The following is a 19,518-nucleotide window of genomic DNA, read 5'->3' on the forward strand; positions in this document are numbered from 1 at the left end:
ACGTAGGCTACAGTGTAGACTCGACACAGAAGTATAAAATGGCCTTTAGGTGGCAACTGACACATCTTTTCTCATCTTTTTTTTTTTTTAAATCCAGGCTAATAAAAATGTTTGCTTTTATGTGACTTGAATGTGAAAAAAACTACGCTGGTGCAGAGACAAATGGGAATGACATGCAACAGGTCTGATTTGTTTCTAACAGTGATAAACAGCCCAAGTCACATAGATGTTTTCTAGTTCGGCCACTTTCGTTTGTGGTCCAAATCAGGTACAGGTCGGATTTTTTGAAATGCGACCTCAGTCTGGACAGTCAGATCAGAGTTCATGTGACTCTGAAGTCACTCTACAGCTACTGTTGTCACAATTCTGCGTCACGTGCATGTCACTTCAGAGAGAGTTGTGGAGCTTACACGCACTGTAAAAATGGACAAAAAGTTGTGAACATTTGTCATAAATAGGGAGAAATACAGGAAACTGGGAGAGGGCAATGAAAAACAGGAGGGTTAGCAATTATCCGCTAACCTCTGTGGCCTCCACGTTTACTTTTGTATGACAGCCACGAGATGCCCCCATTTCATTTTAAAACAACAACTAAAGACAAAATGAAACTGATATTGGTGGCCGGGCTCTTCCCTCAGCTGTAAAAACAAGCTACTGGGTTTCAAATGATCAGTTCAGACAGCAGTGGGGGACGTCATGCTCCCTGCAGCCAGTGTTATTTACAGTTTGTGATGACATCGGGTGAAGGTGCTCTGTTACCTGCTGGCTGGTTTTGCTTGTGAGCTGGAAATTCAGATAGGGGTCGTCCAGTAGGGAGTTCAACAAGGCGTCCTGGAAAACATCAAAAAGAAGTCTTGGTTACAGCCATGATAAGACGTGTTTCCCTCCTGTTCTCTCTTTTGGAATTTTGCTTTTATTGTTTATATGTCTTTCAGTGCTGTCTCTCTATCCTCTTACAGGATGTTTTCTCTAACATGTAGCTAGTATGAAGCAAAAATGCCAACTAAATTTCAGATGAAACATACTTGAGCACTTAAATATTTTACATAGAGAGTTGTTAAATTCTTATAAGACCCTATGGGAGGAGGATTTGGGGGAGGTAATACCAGAGGAGGTTTGAACGTTTACACAAATCCTCTGTGCATGGTCTTACTCATGACTTACTCTTTACTCAGAAGACTTTAACATTGAGTAAGACACGGTCTTACTCAATGTTAAAGCTGCAGTGTGTAATATTTCTGAGGATCTATTGACAGAAATGCAATATCATTTCCATAACTATGTTTTCAGTGGTGTATAAAGACCTTACATAATGAAACATTTTGTTTTTATTACCTTAGAATGAGACATTTCTATCTACATATACCGCAGGTCCTCTTACATGGACGTCACCATGTTGCGCCACCATGTTTCTACAGTAGCCCAAATGGACAAACTGCTCTACAGAGTGTGTTTCATCACTACAGTGAATATGGTTGAAGAGAAAGCAGAAGTAGTAGTATTAGTAGTTGTAGAAAAAGTAGTAGTAGTAGTTGTAAAAAAAAAAGTAGTACTAGTAGAAAAAGTAGTAGTAGTGTTAGTAGTTGTAAAAAAAAGGTAGTAGAAGTAGTGGTCGTCTGGTTTGTTAAAAGTAAGAAGACTGTAGCTTCTCCTGCGCACTTGCAAAGGGAGTGGTGAGCGGTAACTGATGGTGCATTCATATGGTGTCGGAATAATTCGATTTTTTGATGTATAAAACCTCGGACATAACTGGGGGAACGGTTGCCTTCCACCTCTACACCCAAAAAGGATGCGTTTTATCACATTACTGGCTAGAACATTACTATTGACCAACTGGAAATCTGCAGCACTTCCATCGTATACTTTCATTAAGAGCTTCTTAAAAAAATATGGGGTCCGTTTTTTCAATTTATTAAAGAGGATAAATTTCCCACTTACTCCTGATTGAGGCGTTAGTGGTTGAGAGAGGCTGAGGTGGGTTGGTTGTCAATGATACGCTGCAGCACTGATCATCTTTTAGTTTCTGTTATGGACACTGTTCACTGTCAGCTGGTCCGTTTTTGGTTTCTTCTTCTTCTCGTCTCTTCTTTTTCTATCTGTTCTTGCATTTTTATGTTCATTTGGTCGTCTGTGTCACAAGTTGTTATGCACTATGTACACTGACCCTGTTATAATCTCTTTGTATTAAATTCAAGTATATAATCTCACTTTTTATAATGCTCTGATGACTTGTATGCCTTTGTAAAACCCAATAAACATGATTGATATTTTCACTCTGGGCGATTCAGCAGTACGTGAAATCCTCTGTGTGGCCACTAACTGAGTTTTATCTGCATTTTGTTTTATTTAGTAAGTAACCACAATAAAAATAAAGACCAAGTAAAGTGATTTCAGTTTCACTTCTCTGCCGAGCCCTTCTCTCTCACCCCATGGCTTCATTTTCAACGGAGTTATTGAGGCTTTAATTGGATTGGTGTTTTGGGAGGATTAACCGAGATAGTTAGATTGCACCTGAACCAATACATGCATGTCATGACAAGTCAACCAACAAACATCTTGTAAAAGGGATATCGTCTTTCATAAACTACCTTTCCAGAGTTCACACAGATGAGGTGGGAAATATATTCTATCAAATCACCCTGCAATGTGTGTTGACCCACAAAAGATTGAAGACTTCTAAGCAGTATAAATCACGTTTTGTCTGAAGAACAGTCTAATCTCTATGTTTAAACAACTTGTGTAGCAACATGCTTTTTTAATTCCAGGTAAATCTCTGATGTCTGCAGAAGCCAAGATGCCTCCTGGTGAGTGTTTGCTGAATGGATGATATCTCAGTCTCTCACTACACAATAACTTCCACTCAGCGGACCTGCAGACGTAGCATCAGGTGCTGTTTCCCTTTCATTTCACCTCAACATTACATCACACACACAGTGTGACACCTACACCTCTGATCCCGAGACATGACATCGATTGGACAAGTGCATACTTTCAAATTAGCGCCCCGTCTTTAAAATGAATCCTTTAATACGAATAAAAACATTTTATTTGTCAGTGTTTTTGCAGCAGCAGTGAACCTCTAGGAGAAGATTAAGCTAAATCAGCAGGAGGATGCGCTCATGTTACTAAGTGGCACCCACAAACACATAATTGTGTAATGGTCTATACATGTGTATGACCATCTACCACAACATCAATACGTTTGAGACAAACACATCAACAATAAATGCAGGACCGATAATCAGAAATGAATGTGTCTGACTGGTCTGTTGAGCACGGCCAAATAAAGATGATTCAATCAGCTAACCCAACACGACATTACCACTTACTAAAGATAGTGCAAAGTCATCTGCAAATTACTTGTTTTTGTAAGAGACCAAAACAGATTAAAGTTATGAAGTTTAGTTGGTTGTTGTTGTTGAATCTGGAGTCAAACACCCAGAAGCTCTAGAACATACACCTTGATGTTTACCTGTGATGAGGCATCCTTTGTTAAGATAGTGTTTTCTGAGCTCTCAGTGTTCCCTCACAGTTGGCCAAACGGAGACTGCATGTTTGATATTAATAAAGTACCAAGGTCAGATAGAAAAGTGTCGTGTGTGGAAACAGGGTGAAGGTATTTCGCTACAGTTTCCTTCAACAGCTCCGTATAAAAGCCTCGATTTCTCACAGTGTTGGAATCTGTTGGAGAGCTAATTCAGGCAGACGTTTGATAGTTTTGATCAACTCTAAATCACCAAAGATGACGATGCAGTTTGCAGCTCTAAGAACGCTCATGTACTGTAGGAGGAGTTAGGGTCCGTCTGAAAAGTGCAATACTATCCATTTCATTTCAATTCATTTATAAAAATCTTAAACCACTGCCTGTATCAGTCTCGACTACTATATTTCTGGTATTGTGACAGCACTACATAAAAAAAGGAGGGCAGTGATGGTGTGGGCATGTTCCTATGGGTATCGATTAAATTAATGATAGACCAGTCGGCCGATTAATCGGGCCGATACCTGCACTCACAACGCAGATAAACAGGAGGTTTCTGCAGACACATCTGCAGCAGCCTTGTCAGTGAGCTGTTGGTGAACGATGTTGGTGCTCCCAATTGTGAATTTTGGGAAGGTGGTAAAAAAAGTAGGTTTGGAGCCCTAAATGTCCTCTGTCACTGGTGTCTTTTCTAAATGTGACACGTTTCTCCTGAATGACAGCAGCTCTAATCTAACAGCATTACTGGCTAGTGTTTAAATATAATGCGGCTGAATGACATCTGACAAACTGAACCCCGCTCTCCCTTAAACACCAGGCACGCTCTGAAATCTACAGCAGAACCCAAAGTATGTTTCTGTTTCATTCATTAATAAAGCTTCTATCTGACACAACACATTACTGCTGAGATAACATGTCTGTCAGATTATACACTCTGCACTGAATAATGGGATTATCCAGGACTTCTCTGGGTTTTGATATCGGCATTTTATATCGGCCATCTGCAGCCTTTTCTTCAAATATCAGCATCAGCCATTGAAAAACCCCTATTGGTCAACCACTAGATTAATACAACTCATGAAGGCCGATGCCGATATTAAAATTAAAAAGAGCTGATTCATGAGCCGATATTTAGATTTTGAAAATTATTTCAATAGTAGATCAATTTCCTGTATAGACGACACTTAAAAAATGGATTGTGTTAATAAAATAGATTACTGTCTCAACAACTTAACATGCAAACAACTGCACATCAATAAATATTTTCTGCTAGAAAAAGAAGCTTTTTCAGCCATTTGTAAACAGACAGATAATAAACGTGTATTCCATTCACATGTTGGTGTGTGTGTATATGCTTGTGTTGAAAAGTGGTGAGAAAATAAGGGTTCATATATTGTAAAACTATTAAGAATTAGTTACTTTTTTTGGATAATGCGCATTTGTTTATTCTATATTGAAATTGCATTGCATGTGTTCTTATTGCAATAAACCTTTTCTCAAAGCATTTTCTTCTGTTAGTTAATATTTCTTGTTGCTATTCTTTAGGACATTTAAATGCCTTTAAAAAGTGGTGGGGAGATTCTGATTCTTACATGTCCCGCAGTATAAATGGCATCGATGGCTGTCAACCTTTTTTAATGTTCCGCCAAATCCAGGCTGACGAGAGCTACTTTCTGCACACGGCTGCATGACAGGCACCTGAGCTTCTCTCTCCTGTGTCTCCACCAACAGAGATTAGCAGGCAGGTGAGAACAGAAACAGGTGAGCGTCACATAGAGCCAAGAGACCCTGATATGGAGGGCAGGGAGGTGGACCGGCAGCTTGTGAGAAGTGCCCACTTCAAGCATTGGTTCTAATATAAGAAATCATTTTAATGCTCTGGACAGTTATCATGGCGGCAATTATTTTACCCACCGTCATCCCCTAGTTTTTTTACAACGTTATTGTCTCACTGACATAAAATGAGGGAGTTGAATTCTCTCACATTATTAGATTATTAGATGATTAATCAACACTGCCGCCAAGATAAGAAGTCAGCCCACACCCAACCTCTCCTGCTACCTTCTGGACACAGGTACAGGTCCCTGAGGGGCAGTGGTTGGTATCTGCAGCCAAAGCAGCCCTGAACAAGGTGTCTCAATGAGGAGACCAAGAGCCCTGCCTTCTCCTGTCCTGTCTGTATTGGGAATGATATGGGGGGAGTAAAATGGTGTGTTATTGTTATGTTAATTTGTGCTCTGGCTGCACAATATATCGGTTCAGCATAGTCATCGCAATGTGCCCATGCGCAATAGTCACATCACAGGACAGGCGATGTAAAGAAAGTCAAATGAACTCAAACACCTCAACTTTTTTCGTTGCTTGAAGCAGGCCCTGTTAGTTGTTGACAACTTGAAAATAAGCCAAAGAGGACGAGAAAACCACCGAAACAGTGGACCGAAAAAGCAATTACTATATCCCCAATAATTCTATCTGGTGAAAATTCCTGTATTTTTTCATATCGCAATAAATATCGCAGAAAAAGAAAAATATTGCAATGGCAGTTTTTTCCAATATCGTGCAGCCCTAATGTGGTGCTGTACAGTGCTCGTGATCTATCCTTCCGACGAACACTTGAGTCCTAATAAAGAAATCTGAACAACCATAAAAACCGGCCACATAACCGTGCGTTTTCTTTACACGGACTTTCCTGCTCCTCAGATGATGAACCCTACTGATTTGGGTGACCTCCTGAACTTTCCTGCAGCTCCACCATCACAGCACACTTCCTCATGACCAACACTTTGCTTCTCGACAAGGTATCCTGAGCAGTAATTACCTGATGGACACCGATATTTGCTGTCGATGCTTCTGGCCCAACAGAGCATGAATTTCAGTTTGTTTGGTGACCCCGTTGACCTTTCCTATTAAATCACTATCAGGTTAAAATTCTCACTTTTTAATCAAAATCTAATGGGCAGGTTGCCATGAAAAGACTCTAGATTAGATAAATCATCAGTGTGTTGTTTGTCCTGTCCAACTCTTTCATGTTACGGCTGTAATAAATGCTGTAGCCTCTAGGGAGCACTATCAGGACTGTTGTTTTTTTACTGAGTGGAGCTGGGATGGTCAACAAGTGTGCATGTTTCTGTGGTGACTTACATTGTAGAAGTCGGTGGCCAGGTTGTGGCTGATTTGTTGGAGCTGAGGGAGGCCGTCGGCTCTCTGCTGCTCCGTTTCTGGTTTGACGTGACACTGAGAGGACGAGGAGCTCTGGACGCACTGATCCATCGCCCTCTCGTTCTTGATCAGCTGCGTGTTCGCCACGTTACCGTGCTGCCCCATCGGCCTTTGTTGCTGCTGAAAAACAAAAACAAAACACACACACAGTAATCGCCGTGTAAGCTGAACTGCACAGGTGAGCGTTATGTATTGTATGTCTTTATCTAATCCATGTAATCTACTAATCTGGACAATCTCATCTCCTTTCATTTGACCCAGCAGGCCTACCGTTCCAAAGTGCTGCTGCATGTGCTGGTTGTGTGTGTTGCGTAGATTCTGCAGGTGGAGCTGCTGCATGGACTGCGACTGCTGCTGCTGATGTTGCTGCTGCTGTTGTTGTTGCTGCTGCTGCTGCTGCTGTTGTTGTTGCTGCTGCTGCTGCTGATGTTGCTGCTGCTGCTGCTGATGTTGCTGCTGCTGCTGAGCGTTGGGCCGCGGCTGCTGAAGGCGGAGCATCTGTTGTTGGTGGTGGTGCTGGCCGGGCTGTTGGCCGGGCTGGGAGCCGGGCAGACCGGGAAGAGGCTGGTGGGAGCCCGGCTGGTGTTGGTGGGACTGGCTGAGTGGGTAGGGAGGAAGCCTCTGGTCCAGAGGGAGTTTGCTGGTGTCCAGAGGGACGCCCTGTCGGGGGGAGGGATGGGGTTAGATGTTAGTGCCACTCTTCTGCTACATACTAGATTTCTTTTTGTCTGTGTTGGATTAGTTAGGGAACCTTCACACTTTGCATATTTAGGGAAATACAATTTAAACTCTGGAGCATCTACATTTAAATGCCTGACAAAGAAAAAAAGATACATCACAAGCACAAATTCAATGTAAAATCCAAAATTGTTCTGCCCGCTAGCAGAACTACGACTATTTTCAGCAGCCGAAAAATCTCTGACATCTTACAGCATCTTATTATATCGCCCAACAGGAGGTTAACAATTATCTTATCTGCAGTTTAAAATTGATTCTGTGTAATCGGCAGAAACACACCAAACTGATTTATATAGCACCTCAAAGGCTAGTCTGGTTTGGCAAAAACTCCAAAAAGAGAGCAACAGAAGAGGAATTCTTTTTCCACAATGGACAGACATATGATAGACATCTTGTATTCAGAGATAACAGTAAAATTACAATACTTAGAAACAGAATGACAATGTTAAGTAGACACACTGCAACCATGTGTGAAAAATATGCATTCGGGAGGAACAAGATCAGAACCTCCTGGCAGAACTGTGTTATTGACTGAGTTCTTCTACTAAAATATTCAGTGTTGGGCAAGTTACTAAGCAGTTACTTTTTACTTATTACTCCTTAAAAACTTACTTATTCCTGGCTTTTAACAGTAAGTAGTTACGTTACTATATTACTTTCATGAGTCTTTGCCCCGCCCCTTCCTAAAAAGTGATGGACAGCCTGTTCAACAGCTCATTTTAAAAATTAATCCACTTTACTGGAACAATAATGAACCTGAGGAGTCAACAAACAGCCAAACTGAAAACACTTCAGCCTCTCAGACCAGATGATGCTACGCAGTATTTAACAAAATAAAAAACATTGCAAGTATATTATTATATATATATTATTATTATATTAGTATATTCATAAGGGCAGCAAGAAGTATGTTTTTACAAAAAATATAATGTCACTGGCTGAAATAAAAAAAGAAAGCAAGTCAATGCCTACTTTTGAACGACTGTTTTTCTGCCCAAGCTTTTATAAGAGCAGTATTCAGTGTTTAACAGAACTTAAAACGTTACACGAGTCCAAGCATCACTGGCAGCAGCAGCCGGAGTATCACTAAAAGTTTCTCCTTGCTGTGCTCCTTTAGCAGATATTTCAATAAATTAGATGTAGAATTGTTCGCGGTTGTAAACTTTGTGAGACCAGCAACGACGACAATGTTCTTTGCATCTTAGACTCTGACACAGTAATGGTAAAACTTCCAGCTGTGGAAAGAAAGCCCCTTTCCCTCAGTCTCCATTCTTCCTTTAGCTTTTTGGCTAACAGCTGATCTGAACAACATAAGGTCCGGCTCCTTGACTTCCACTGCCCCTGACCTGCCACACAGTCGCACATACACGTCAAGGACAACAAAACAAGTTGTGTTCTGGTAACGCAGTAATGCAGCGTTACGTGGATTAATAACTGCAATATTATTACTGCTTTGGAAATAGTAATCCGTTACGCTACACGTTACTAGAAAAACTAATATTATTACAGTACAGACCAACACTGGTCTTGAGTGAATTTTATATACTAAAAGGTTTAAATAAAGTTCCAGACAGATTCAAGGGAGAAAACACATCTGGCATGACCTAGTCTGCTCCCGCTGTGGTATTTACACAGGATGCTCTGACACTGACTCTGTGATAAGCTAAAAATGTCTCTCTCAACTTTATAAACAGACATGTGACTTTGTGAGCTTAACAGGCCTGCAGTGTTTGTACTGATGGGGATTAATGTGTAGTTGTTACCTGTGTGATGGAGGACAGGGTGGGGGAGATGGTCGGGGAGAACTGTTTGGAGTGGTGCCTCCGTGACTCCCCTCCCATGGGCAGGATGAGCGGGGAGAGCTGTGCTCGCCTCCGCGGCGACGTGCTGAGTGATGGCTGACCCTGTCCACTGAGCAGCGGCGAGTAGGAAGAGGAGCAGGAGCTGGATCCGCCCACGCCGCTGCTGTAGCTGGGGTTACTGCTGGACACCGACTGGAGGGAGGAGTTACTGAGTGAGGAGTGCAGTGACTGGCTGCTGAGGGAGGACTGCAGGGAGGGGGAGGAGCTGAGGGACGACTGCAGCGAGGGGTTGCTGAGCGACGAGTGCAGGGAGGCGGAGCTCAAAGAGTTGGAAAAGGAGTGGCTGCTGAGCGATGACTGGATGTTGGGGTTGCTTAGCGATGACTGCAGGGACGGGTTACTGAGCGTGCTCTGTAGAGACGCCAGGAGACCTGAGGAGGCAAAGCAAAACAAAAAACTATAAACACAACCGTACTCTCAACATCCACAGAGACAAAGACAGGGAGAGAAAACACAACAAAAGATCAAATAGTGAAGAAACCGAGGAAATAGTCACAGATTGGATCCCCAAAACATTTTCTGATTTAGTTTTTAGTTATTAAAACAAGGTAATGTAAAGCAAAGAACCATTATAAGTTACTTAAAGGGGAAGTCTGGCAGGTTATTATTGCACATCTATAAAGTTGGGGGACCAGTAACAGACAACATCAAAGCAGCAGACGCCTGAATATCCTGACTTTTTGTCCTATGACCATAGAATGTAAAAAAAGAAGTGGACATAATGTCATCTAACCATACGCGTAGGAGCCATTGGAGACATGCCCCCCCTACATTTCAAAATCTATGTTTTGTCCCCCCTCACTTTCACGGTGTAAACGTTTTTTCCCCCGCATGCGGTTTACTATGAGTGACTACTCAATCAATCACACACTCTACATCAAAAATAAGGGCCTAATTAAATGGTTAAAATGCAGACAGAAATTATGGATAGAAAACATGCGATACAACGCAAAGGTGGAGCTAAAATAAGTTGAGGGAGAAAAAAAAAGAAGTTGCTGGAGACAGGTGCAGCAAAGTTCCTCAAAATTACAGACTTTTCTTTTGTGCTGCTGTTAATTATACCTGAATACAGTAGTGAGGAAGCTTGTAGCAGAGTTGGGTTGTAACTTGTTACAAGTAACGCAAATTTGCAAAATAAATAAATAATAAAATTGTAATTGTAATCTGCATTTTGCTTTTAGCTGTCATCCAGGCTGTGTGCACGCAGTTACGCAGAAGAGCGCCTGGTGTCGGCGATATATCACAGATATGAATGAGCTGGGCAGATGTAAACATTTAGAAAATCTTTCAGCCTTTAAGGATATTCTTGTAATAATACAACAGTGAGCCACACCATTGCACTGGTGGCCGTGTTGGAAAGCAGCCTGCATCGCTCTTTAAAAGGCCGGCTAGTGAAATACTTTCACTTTCCATAAACGGAGTATTGTCTGGACAGAGCAAATGTAGACTTCACACTGTAACATCTAAGTCTGATGATCACTGGATTGATTCTAATATATTAACAGTATACTGTTGTTGAAAAGAGAAATCGCTTTCTCCTGATTGACATTAGCCCGTTTCTTTTTGCTAATACACACTGGTTACTTTATAGCGATGTCTGACGGTGAGTCCATAAAAGAATGTCGCTGGTGAAACTAATCTTGGCTTTCACTCAGCAGCTACCAGCTGTTATTTATTCAGGAAACAATCATTTTTGGGAAAATATTGGTGGATACAACAGTCCTGTTGGGCTTTCCAAACGATGCACAGCTTCCTCTGTATGCAGGTTTACCCTGCTTCAACAACAAGTTACTCCCGTGTTGCTGCCACAATAATGATTTGTGTTGTAAAGATTATTTAGATGCTTTAGGAATTATCAGATTGTATTAGCTGCCTGTATTATTGCAAAGCAAGTGGTTCGGTTGGCTACATGTCCATAATAACAGATACTGCCCAGCCTATGTTTGTTGCCTGTAAGTGTGATATTTTAAAATGTTCTTATCAATAAGTTCATGTAGATTTTAAAAGGAAAATAATTGTATTAAACAAAAATAGCTAAATTACAGATAATCAACCAAAGCAAAGCAAAAAGCATAGAAATAACCATGTTGGAAAGCGGCTGTTTCAAACTTGATGCACAGCAGATGAAATATATTATTAAATATATTATTCTTTTTTTCCTTTTACTTGAATATAGGAGTTATTGTACTTTTTCTTAAGTAAAGATTTTGAGTACTGTACCTACCACTGGCCAGCAGCCCCAATACTAGCTCTGACATGGTGAACATGAGACAGAGAGCAGAGATGAGGACAATAGCACAACAAAACCAGCACAGCCCAAAGCACCAGTTTATGGTAAAATTGTCTTATTTATTTATTTATTTATTGTACTCAAGGGCTCAGCTGAGGTGATTACTTTACTTTAGGAGAGTTAGAGAGGGGTTTCTAGTTTCGATAATGTATTTTAATGGCTTATTTGCATTCTTATAGTGATGTACTCAATTCTCAAGAATGCAGGAACAAAGATCTCTAAAGACCCAGAAGCCCCAATAAATGCTTTGTCTGGAGAGTGGACTGATCAGGGACAAAGTCCTGGGCCACTTTTTTGCCTCTGTATGAGAACATCCTTGACCTTAAAAACTTGTGACCACAGAACAGGGTGAGTCAGGGCCAAGTGAGACACAAGAAATATCACAGACAACTCAAACGTGCAACGTGATGCTTTTATCCAAAGCGACTTACAATTGCTATTCATGTCAGAGGTAACACTAATAAGTACATTCTGTTTTCAAAAGTCATTGGAAATTAGCATTTAAGTGCTTTACTTAAATAAATAAAAAACAGGGGAGCATGCCACTGAACCGCCGTAGCATTTCAGCGCCCCCCCCTAGGTTCAAAGTCGTTCCTACGCCCCTGGAGCTAACGGCCGTGTGTGGAGTTTGTTAGCTTGTTTAGCTAGGTGCATATTTAATTCACGTTAACTGTCATTTTAACAGGGCTGATAACTTTGTCTAGCAAACAACAGTCTTAAAACTAAATGTACTCATCAAAGAAAATGAACAGCCGACACCTAATAAGCTTTTTCAACGGCGCTGGTTAAATTTACAGAATGCCGTGGGTACGAGTCACTCTAGCCTGATTGACAGATCGCCATGGTAACGGCTTGTCAATTAGATAATCCCGCCCTGCAGCATACTCTGCTTTATACTTTATTTTCCTCTAAATAGGACCATAATTTACTAAATGAACATCATGCTGTGTTGAAGAAGACTTGAAACCAGCGACTGAGACCATAAACTCATTAGGAAAGTGTTTACTGAGGGAATAAATCAGCTGAGAATTTTATTTCTAATGGAGCCGGACTTCTTTTTGCAACCAGAAGAGTCGCCCCCTGCTGGCCGTTCAATAGAATGCAGGTTTAAGGGACTTCCGCGTTGGATTCACATCTCAGACAGGAAGCTTCCCACTTGCCTATTAGTGAAACTCCAAAAACAACTGGATGCTACACTTCCCATGACGCAACTCGTTATGGTTTAGACACTAGAGCCCCTTTTCCACCGGATAGTACCAGCTCAACTCGCCTCGACTCTACTCGCCTTTTTTGGTTTCCAAAAGGTGACGTGAAATCACTGCAGACTGCTGACTGGTCAGGATAAAGCCACTAACCTGCCTGTCAGCTCGCTCTGGGCAGTTTCAGTGGATTTACCATAAAGGTTTGAATACATGTGCACTCCAAATTTAGGTGCGGCTAACTTAATCGCCTTCTCACAAACAGTGTGACAGAAACAATCAAAGCGGTTCTTTTCTAAGAAGTCAGCCACAGATGGAGTGGATGTGCTGGGAGACAAACGGCCATTTTTGTGTCTTTCTCAGACACTTTAAAATCCTTCCACAAAGCCAACATATCAACGTAATTGTTCGGTAAAATATAGCCGGTCTTTTGACTTATTAAGCCAAACACCGAAAGTGCTTTTTTATTTGCTATTTTTGGCCGATTAATTTTGGTGGCTGAACATTCGGTGTATCCCTAGAGAGCGCAAAATAATGCAAGGGAATGCAAAAGTAGTCCTCAAATATATTCGTTTCATAACCCTTCAGCGGCTCCGTATAAAACTGGTAGAACACAACAGAACTTTAAAGTTTTATTTATCAACAGGTCAGTGCTGTTAAACCGGTGCAGCCTCAGACCTGCAAAACTGCTCCGTCATTATGCTCGTTTTTCTTTTTTGTTCCTTTCTCTAGAGTTCTTTTACAAACTTATATAACTTTATCCAGTTTGTTTGTTAAATTGTTATTATGGGGCACCAAAGCGAGCCGAGTACAAGCGAGTAGAGGTGAGCTGAGCTGGTTCCAGCAATGGGAAACAGCCACATCATCTCCAAGCCCAAACTGAGATAACCTGATGACATCACTATGACATCGTTAGGGTTATTTTTTGACAAACGACTTGACAAATCATCTCCCGACACACATAAAAACATTTTTCAACTCTCAGTGGAGATAAATGATTAATAAAGCTGTCGTCAATTACTGTTCTGACTGATCAATTAATGAATTACTTCACCAATCATTTCAGCACTAATCGAGCAAAGCTGACACCTTTGAGAGAATGCAAGATTATTTCATTAATCAAAAAGGAGGAGAATGAAGAGACACGATGAATTATGAGACAGAACATCACAACACAGCAGACGCCTGAACGACGAGTGAATTAATAAATAAATCCGCAATTCCTCCTACGTGAAAAACACACCTGATATTTGTTTTCCTCAAGCAGCTCACAGTGGCAGTACACTGCTCAACAACAACATGTTTCATAAAAGTCATCCATTAGTCACCTTTAATTGCTGCTGCACCGCAATTAATGGTACAAACCTAGAGTGTGACTATAATAATATATATATCCTTGTGTCATTATTATGTTTCCATATCATAAAAAATATATATTGTTATGAATATGAATCTTTACTAAGGTTTACAGGATAGTTGCCTTTTCTCTTTTTTCTCCACACAGAGGCTGTGGGTTTGATGTTCAACGTGTGCTCGGGGAATCAGCTCCTCCCCAGGTGATTTCAGCAGGTGAAAACATCAGCTCTGTCCCCAAACACTCCCTCCCCTCCTGCCTTCACTCACTTCAACTGCTCCCAAGCTGCTTTACCTTACCACTTTCCTCCCTCCTATACTTCTTTTTATAAACACTCAGTAGGTCAGCTTCATCCAAAATCTGCATTTCATGTCTACTTTCTGACCTGGTTTAGGTCACACAACCGATAACTCCCTCTCGCATAGCACAAAATGTTGATATTATCTGCGATCTGTGTAAAGCCTAGTTCACACTACGTTTGCCGGTCGGAGAGCTTGGCAACCGTCAGGCTGTGATCAATCAGCGGTCGCCAGTCGTTATGTGCGAACTACTCAACTACGCATCAAAACGGCTCTCCGACACATCACTGACACTTTGCCGACGTCTGCCAGATATCTAGAAAGCCAAATATCTGGAGGAGTCGGCCGACTCGACATCCACATCCAGCCAATGAGAGCAGGCAGCTGGCAGAGCAGGCAGCTACTTTTTTACCACAAAACACATTTTACTCCCCTCCAGCTCTCTGTAGCTCAGACAATCCCTGCTACCTGCGTGTGCTAATCCATCCTTTCACCCAGATTCTTTGTCTTTATAATTGCCATCTTTATAATAACAAACAACAGCTGTTTCATGTGCGTTTTCATGACAAAACGTGGTTTGGAGACCAGCGTCGGGTGACACGGCTTCTGTCAGCTCGTGTAGTGAGTGACCCCCTGTCACCGATCAGTCACGTAGTGTGAACGCCACAACAGCTTCAAGACTCCCGTCACAAGACGGCAAGTTGTGTAGTGTGAACAGCACGGCGATAGGCCGACGCTGAAAGTTGTGTAGTCTGCACAAGCTTTACGTGTTAGTCAGGGATGTCACAATACCAGAAATGTAATAGTCTATACAAATAACAATAAAATTCCACGATTCTAGATACCAAATTCGATACCACAGTAAAAAAAATAAAACAAATCAATAAATCCCATCATGCTCTTCAACATACACTCAAAGAACAATATATATTGCGATATAAGAACAACTAACAGCTGTGAGAGGATGTCCAGGACAGATGAGAGGTTGTTTGATGTCAATATATTCATAAATGAGCAAACATCCTTGTACTGTGCATATTATAATGTTTTATTTAATTACTTAACTTTTCTTTACAAACTCACAGATGTGAAATGTTTAAGATATCTATATCTCTATCTATACTGGCAGTTGTCTGAGATTTTTATACTGAAAAACTGAAGTTATTGATGATTGAAATGGATCATATTGCACTTTTCAGACGGTCCCTAACTCCTTCTACAGTAACAGGAGCGTTGGACTGATGTTCAGTTCTTAGAGCTGCGAACTGCATCGTCATTTTTGGTGATTTTCAAGTGATCAAACTGTTAAACGTCTGCATAAGTAGCTCTCCAACAGATCCCAAAACTGGAAGAAATCCAGGCTTTGACACGGAGCTACTGAAGGAAACAGCCGAGAAACTAACTTCAAACTCTTTTCTATTGGTCGAGTCAAGGTGGAGCTGTCGCTGCAGCTGCACTTGCACCTTCCACAGGTTGGATCTCTTGTACCTTCAGTACCTAGCAACATGAATACAGACATCTTTTCAGAATTTTGGTATCGACTTGGTACCAAAGTATCGGTTCTCGTGACATCCCTAGCGGCATCACTTGTCCACATTAATGATAAATTACTTTATTAATAATTTTTCTTTTTTAGATCTTGTCATTTATATAAATACTATATCCTCTCCCACTGCAATATGTCTGCACAGCACAAACCCAGAGAAATGCAAATGTAAATATCTGCCATGTTGTCTTATTCACGTAGTATTATTCTCTATTCTTTTATTCTTTTTTATAACTTGCCTTTGTTTATTCTGTATTTATATATTTCTACATTTATTTATATATCAACTGTTTGTTTGTCTACATGTGGCACCTCATCACTAAAGCAAATTCCTCGTACATGTAAAAAAATACTTCTGATTTACAAGATCTGATTTATTAAGAAATCTTTGAATTTATTAACTATATCTAGAAGTCATTAAGAGTTACCAATTTTTCCTACATATAGGCTTTAACTTGGAGGGCTGCCCAGGTATATTTGGTGACCCATTTTAGCATTTTGCAGAGAAGCACAGAGAGAGAGGTTATCTGGTTAGAAGAGGCAGACATGGTGGATGTTTTACAAGCACGAACAAGCCTCCTCCGCATGCAGCACACCTGCTGCTGTGAAAAATCCAAAAGACCAGTGTTCTCTGTCCTTTCGGTTACTTTATAAAACGTCACCACAGTTACACTGTCATTCTGTGGGAAACATTACTTAACCTCAGTGTACCAATATCTGTAACAAAGTGGATGAAAATCTATCTGATATTTCAGTGTGGACTGACCGAGTGACACTAGTGGAGCCAAAAACAATGCAGTTTTCTTCCTCTATGCTCCTCATTTGGACCAGTAAATATGTTAGACGTTGATAAAGGGACGCCTTATTTGATTTTAAATATGCAATGTTTGAACACCAAAATTCAAAATGTATTGGTGATTTTCGATGTTTATTGTGCCCTATGAATGTCTTCCTATGAATGTCTTCCTATGAATGTCTTCCGGGTTTTTTGTTAAACATACGAGCCATTACAGCAATGGTCGGCAAATAAGTCTGACATCAGGCCAAATCTTTAAGCCGTTAAATGGCGGGCCAGAACATTATTTCAGTCAAATTATTTCAAACCCTTACACACTCATGTGCACGTTTAGCTCAGACGGTAGAGTTTGGGACTCTCTTTTTTTCTCCCTTGTTAAACAAACTGATTAGCCTATTCATAGTTTTCAGTCACGTGACACGCGCGGTGACCTGGAGGGCAAAACAACAGATCAACACTGCGTCTCCCCCGTAGAGACAAAAGTAGTCAAATTTTATTTGGATCACCTTTCAACTTAAGAAAAAGAAAGATATGAACACAAACTGCAAGTGTTGGTCATGTCTGATCCATATAACGTTGCAGCATCAGCTGCCGCATTTCTACCTTTAAAAACCGCCAGGTCCCTACCGCTGCTTGACTGTGGTAATGTTTACTTTTACATTCTGGGGAATCCTCACCTCACACAGCCCAGGTTTGTCTCCTCATCGATTAGTAAATGCAAAAGCACACCAACCATCCAAGCCAGAGTCTCCTTCGAATGTCCTTCAGAAAAGCTCTCATTAAACCCAACATGACAAACATTCTCGCGTTTTTATTTTGGAGGCACAATCACTTCAGAGGAAGTGATTTTGTGCGTCATTGTTGCTGTCATGACTGAGATCTATTTCAGCATCAACCGCCATCAATTTATTTCGTTTTTACTTTTCTGCTATCAAAGCAATCTGGCCTGCGGGCCGCCTATTGCTGACCACTTACAGGATTCCCACACCACACCCTCAAACATACTTTTTATATTTTCTTCATGAAAAAAACAAAAACAACAATACAAATGTCTGATTCACGGGGGCCTGAACGGAAAGCTTACGTGGCTTGTTACATTCTGTATCCTGAATTTAGGGTAAGACAGAAGAAGATGCAATTGTGTCACCAAAATCAATACAGTCTGACATATTCTGGGGAAACAAGATATCCGCAATCTAGAAAGTCCTGTGTAAGTCGTTGATTGTGGCCTACATAGACAGAGGTCCAGTCGGGGGAGAAGGCAGGGTTCTAAGGGTAAATGTCATAGAATTTGATATTTCATGTGTAAATTTTGCCCCAATGGAAATTATGTGTCACAAAACTTACTCACTAACTCATTAACTTGTGGTGTGACACATGACATGATGATAAAAGTTTTTAGAACAGGAACTTAACATTTAAATAGTAAATTCACACACTCCCTGGTACTGGGAAAAGTAAAAATATAAAATGTTTATAATGGCTTGTTCTTCCCCTTTTGGGTTCCAGGTGACAATATCTGTCCATCTGGTTTACAACCTTATAAAGACAATGTGATGATCCACATTCAGGGCCGGAGAGCTGCAGCCGAGGTCGAGATGAGAACAGCTTCCTGCCTGTGGTTGGTACAGTCACCTCACAAACGATAAAACACGGCTACATTTTCCGACTGCGCCACCCACGAAAAAAACCCCTCCCTTTTCTCTCTGACGCTAAATTTAGAGCGCTGCCCCACCGTACATCCCCCTTCGTTTCATCTCATTCGCTCTCACCCACATACATCCTCTGCTAACCTTCACATTAGTCACTTAGCTGAGGCTTTGATCCACACACATTTACAACAACTGAGCAGGCTGATCTACAACTGCTGTTGCAGGAGCTGAACTATGACTCTTTGGTTACAGGGCAGCTCCTCGATGGAGGTCTCTTTATTGAATCCAAGCGCACATCTGAACATGCACATATGACTCACAACAGAAACAGAAAGTTTAACAAGGCCTGTCTACTGAGACCATTTTAAAAAGGATAATACAGCCTTTTTTATATTATATTTAAATTTATAATCAACAAATTCCATGAAAAGACCAAAACTGACTGAATTAATCCCAACTCCTCTGTCATAGAATTAAATTTTTTTTATTAAAACACAAAAAGCCCTTCTGTGTCGTTGTGTTTTGATCTCAAAGGATAATTCCAGATTCTAACTCTTTTTTTTGTATAGTTTTTTCCCCACACTGTAGTCACCAAGTTAAAGCTGCTATATGTAGTTTTTCAATGAAATAAATCAGCTCTTTTATTGCCTTTTTGAGAACGGGTTGTAACTTACGGTGCAACGGATCACAAAACCTATGATTCAGATCATTTTTGGATCAACAAAACAAAAAAAGTTAGGGTTAAACTAATTTTAAATTTGGCTGTGATATAGACGCCTCTCTGTCTGTAGTCTCGCTCAACATCCCGCCCACGTCACTACCTGACTGGTTACACATTACATGTGTAATAGTCTATCAACAATTGCGCGACGGTGGCTACTCCACCCACTAGAGCTGCACAATATATCGTTTCAGCATCGTCATTGCAATGTCCCCTTGCACAATAGTCACATCGCAGGACAATGCAATGTCAAGCGAGCCAAATTAACTGTTTAAAATATGTTTACTGCATTAAAGCTCAAGAAAGGATGGTTTGCACTCAAAAAAGTCTTCAGACTAAAAAGACATTTTCCAGCTTTTTT

At 40.9% G+C, this 19,518-nt stretch overlaps 1 protein-coding gene across 1 annotated transcript in view; it reads right to left on the bottom strand.

Moving 5' to 3' along the window:
* Positions 1-19,518, bottom strand: part of LOC123967986 (CREB-regulated transcription coactivator 2) — a 55,924-nt gene that overhangs the window by 5,403 nt on the left and 31,003 nt on the right. The window contains exons 11-14 of the mRNA XM_046044424.1: positions 9,202-9,671; positions 6,971-7,360; positions 6,623-6,820; positions 681-831 (exon numbers count right to left, since the gene is read on the bottom strand). Of these exons, the coding sequence (XP_045900380.1) occupies positions 681-831; positions 6,623-6,820; positions 6,971-7,360; positions 9,202-9,671 (1,209 nt within the window). The remainder of the gene's footprint in view (positions 1-680; positions 832-6,622; positions 6,821-6,970; positions 7,361-9,201; positions 9,672-19,518) is intronic.

The sequence above is a fragment of the Micropterus dolomieu genome, linkage group LG03 (genome assembly GCF_021292245.1).
Source record: "Micropterus dolomieu isolate WLL.071019.BEF.003 ecotype Adirondacks linkage group LG03, ASM2129224v1, whole genome shotgun sequence".
NCBI lineage: Eukaryota > Metazoa > Chordata > Actinopteri > Centrarchiformes > Centrarchidae > Micropterus > Micropterus dolomieu.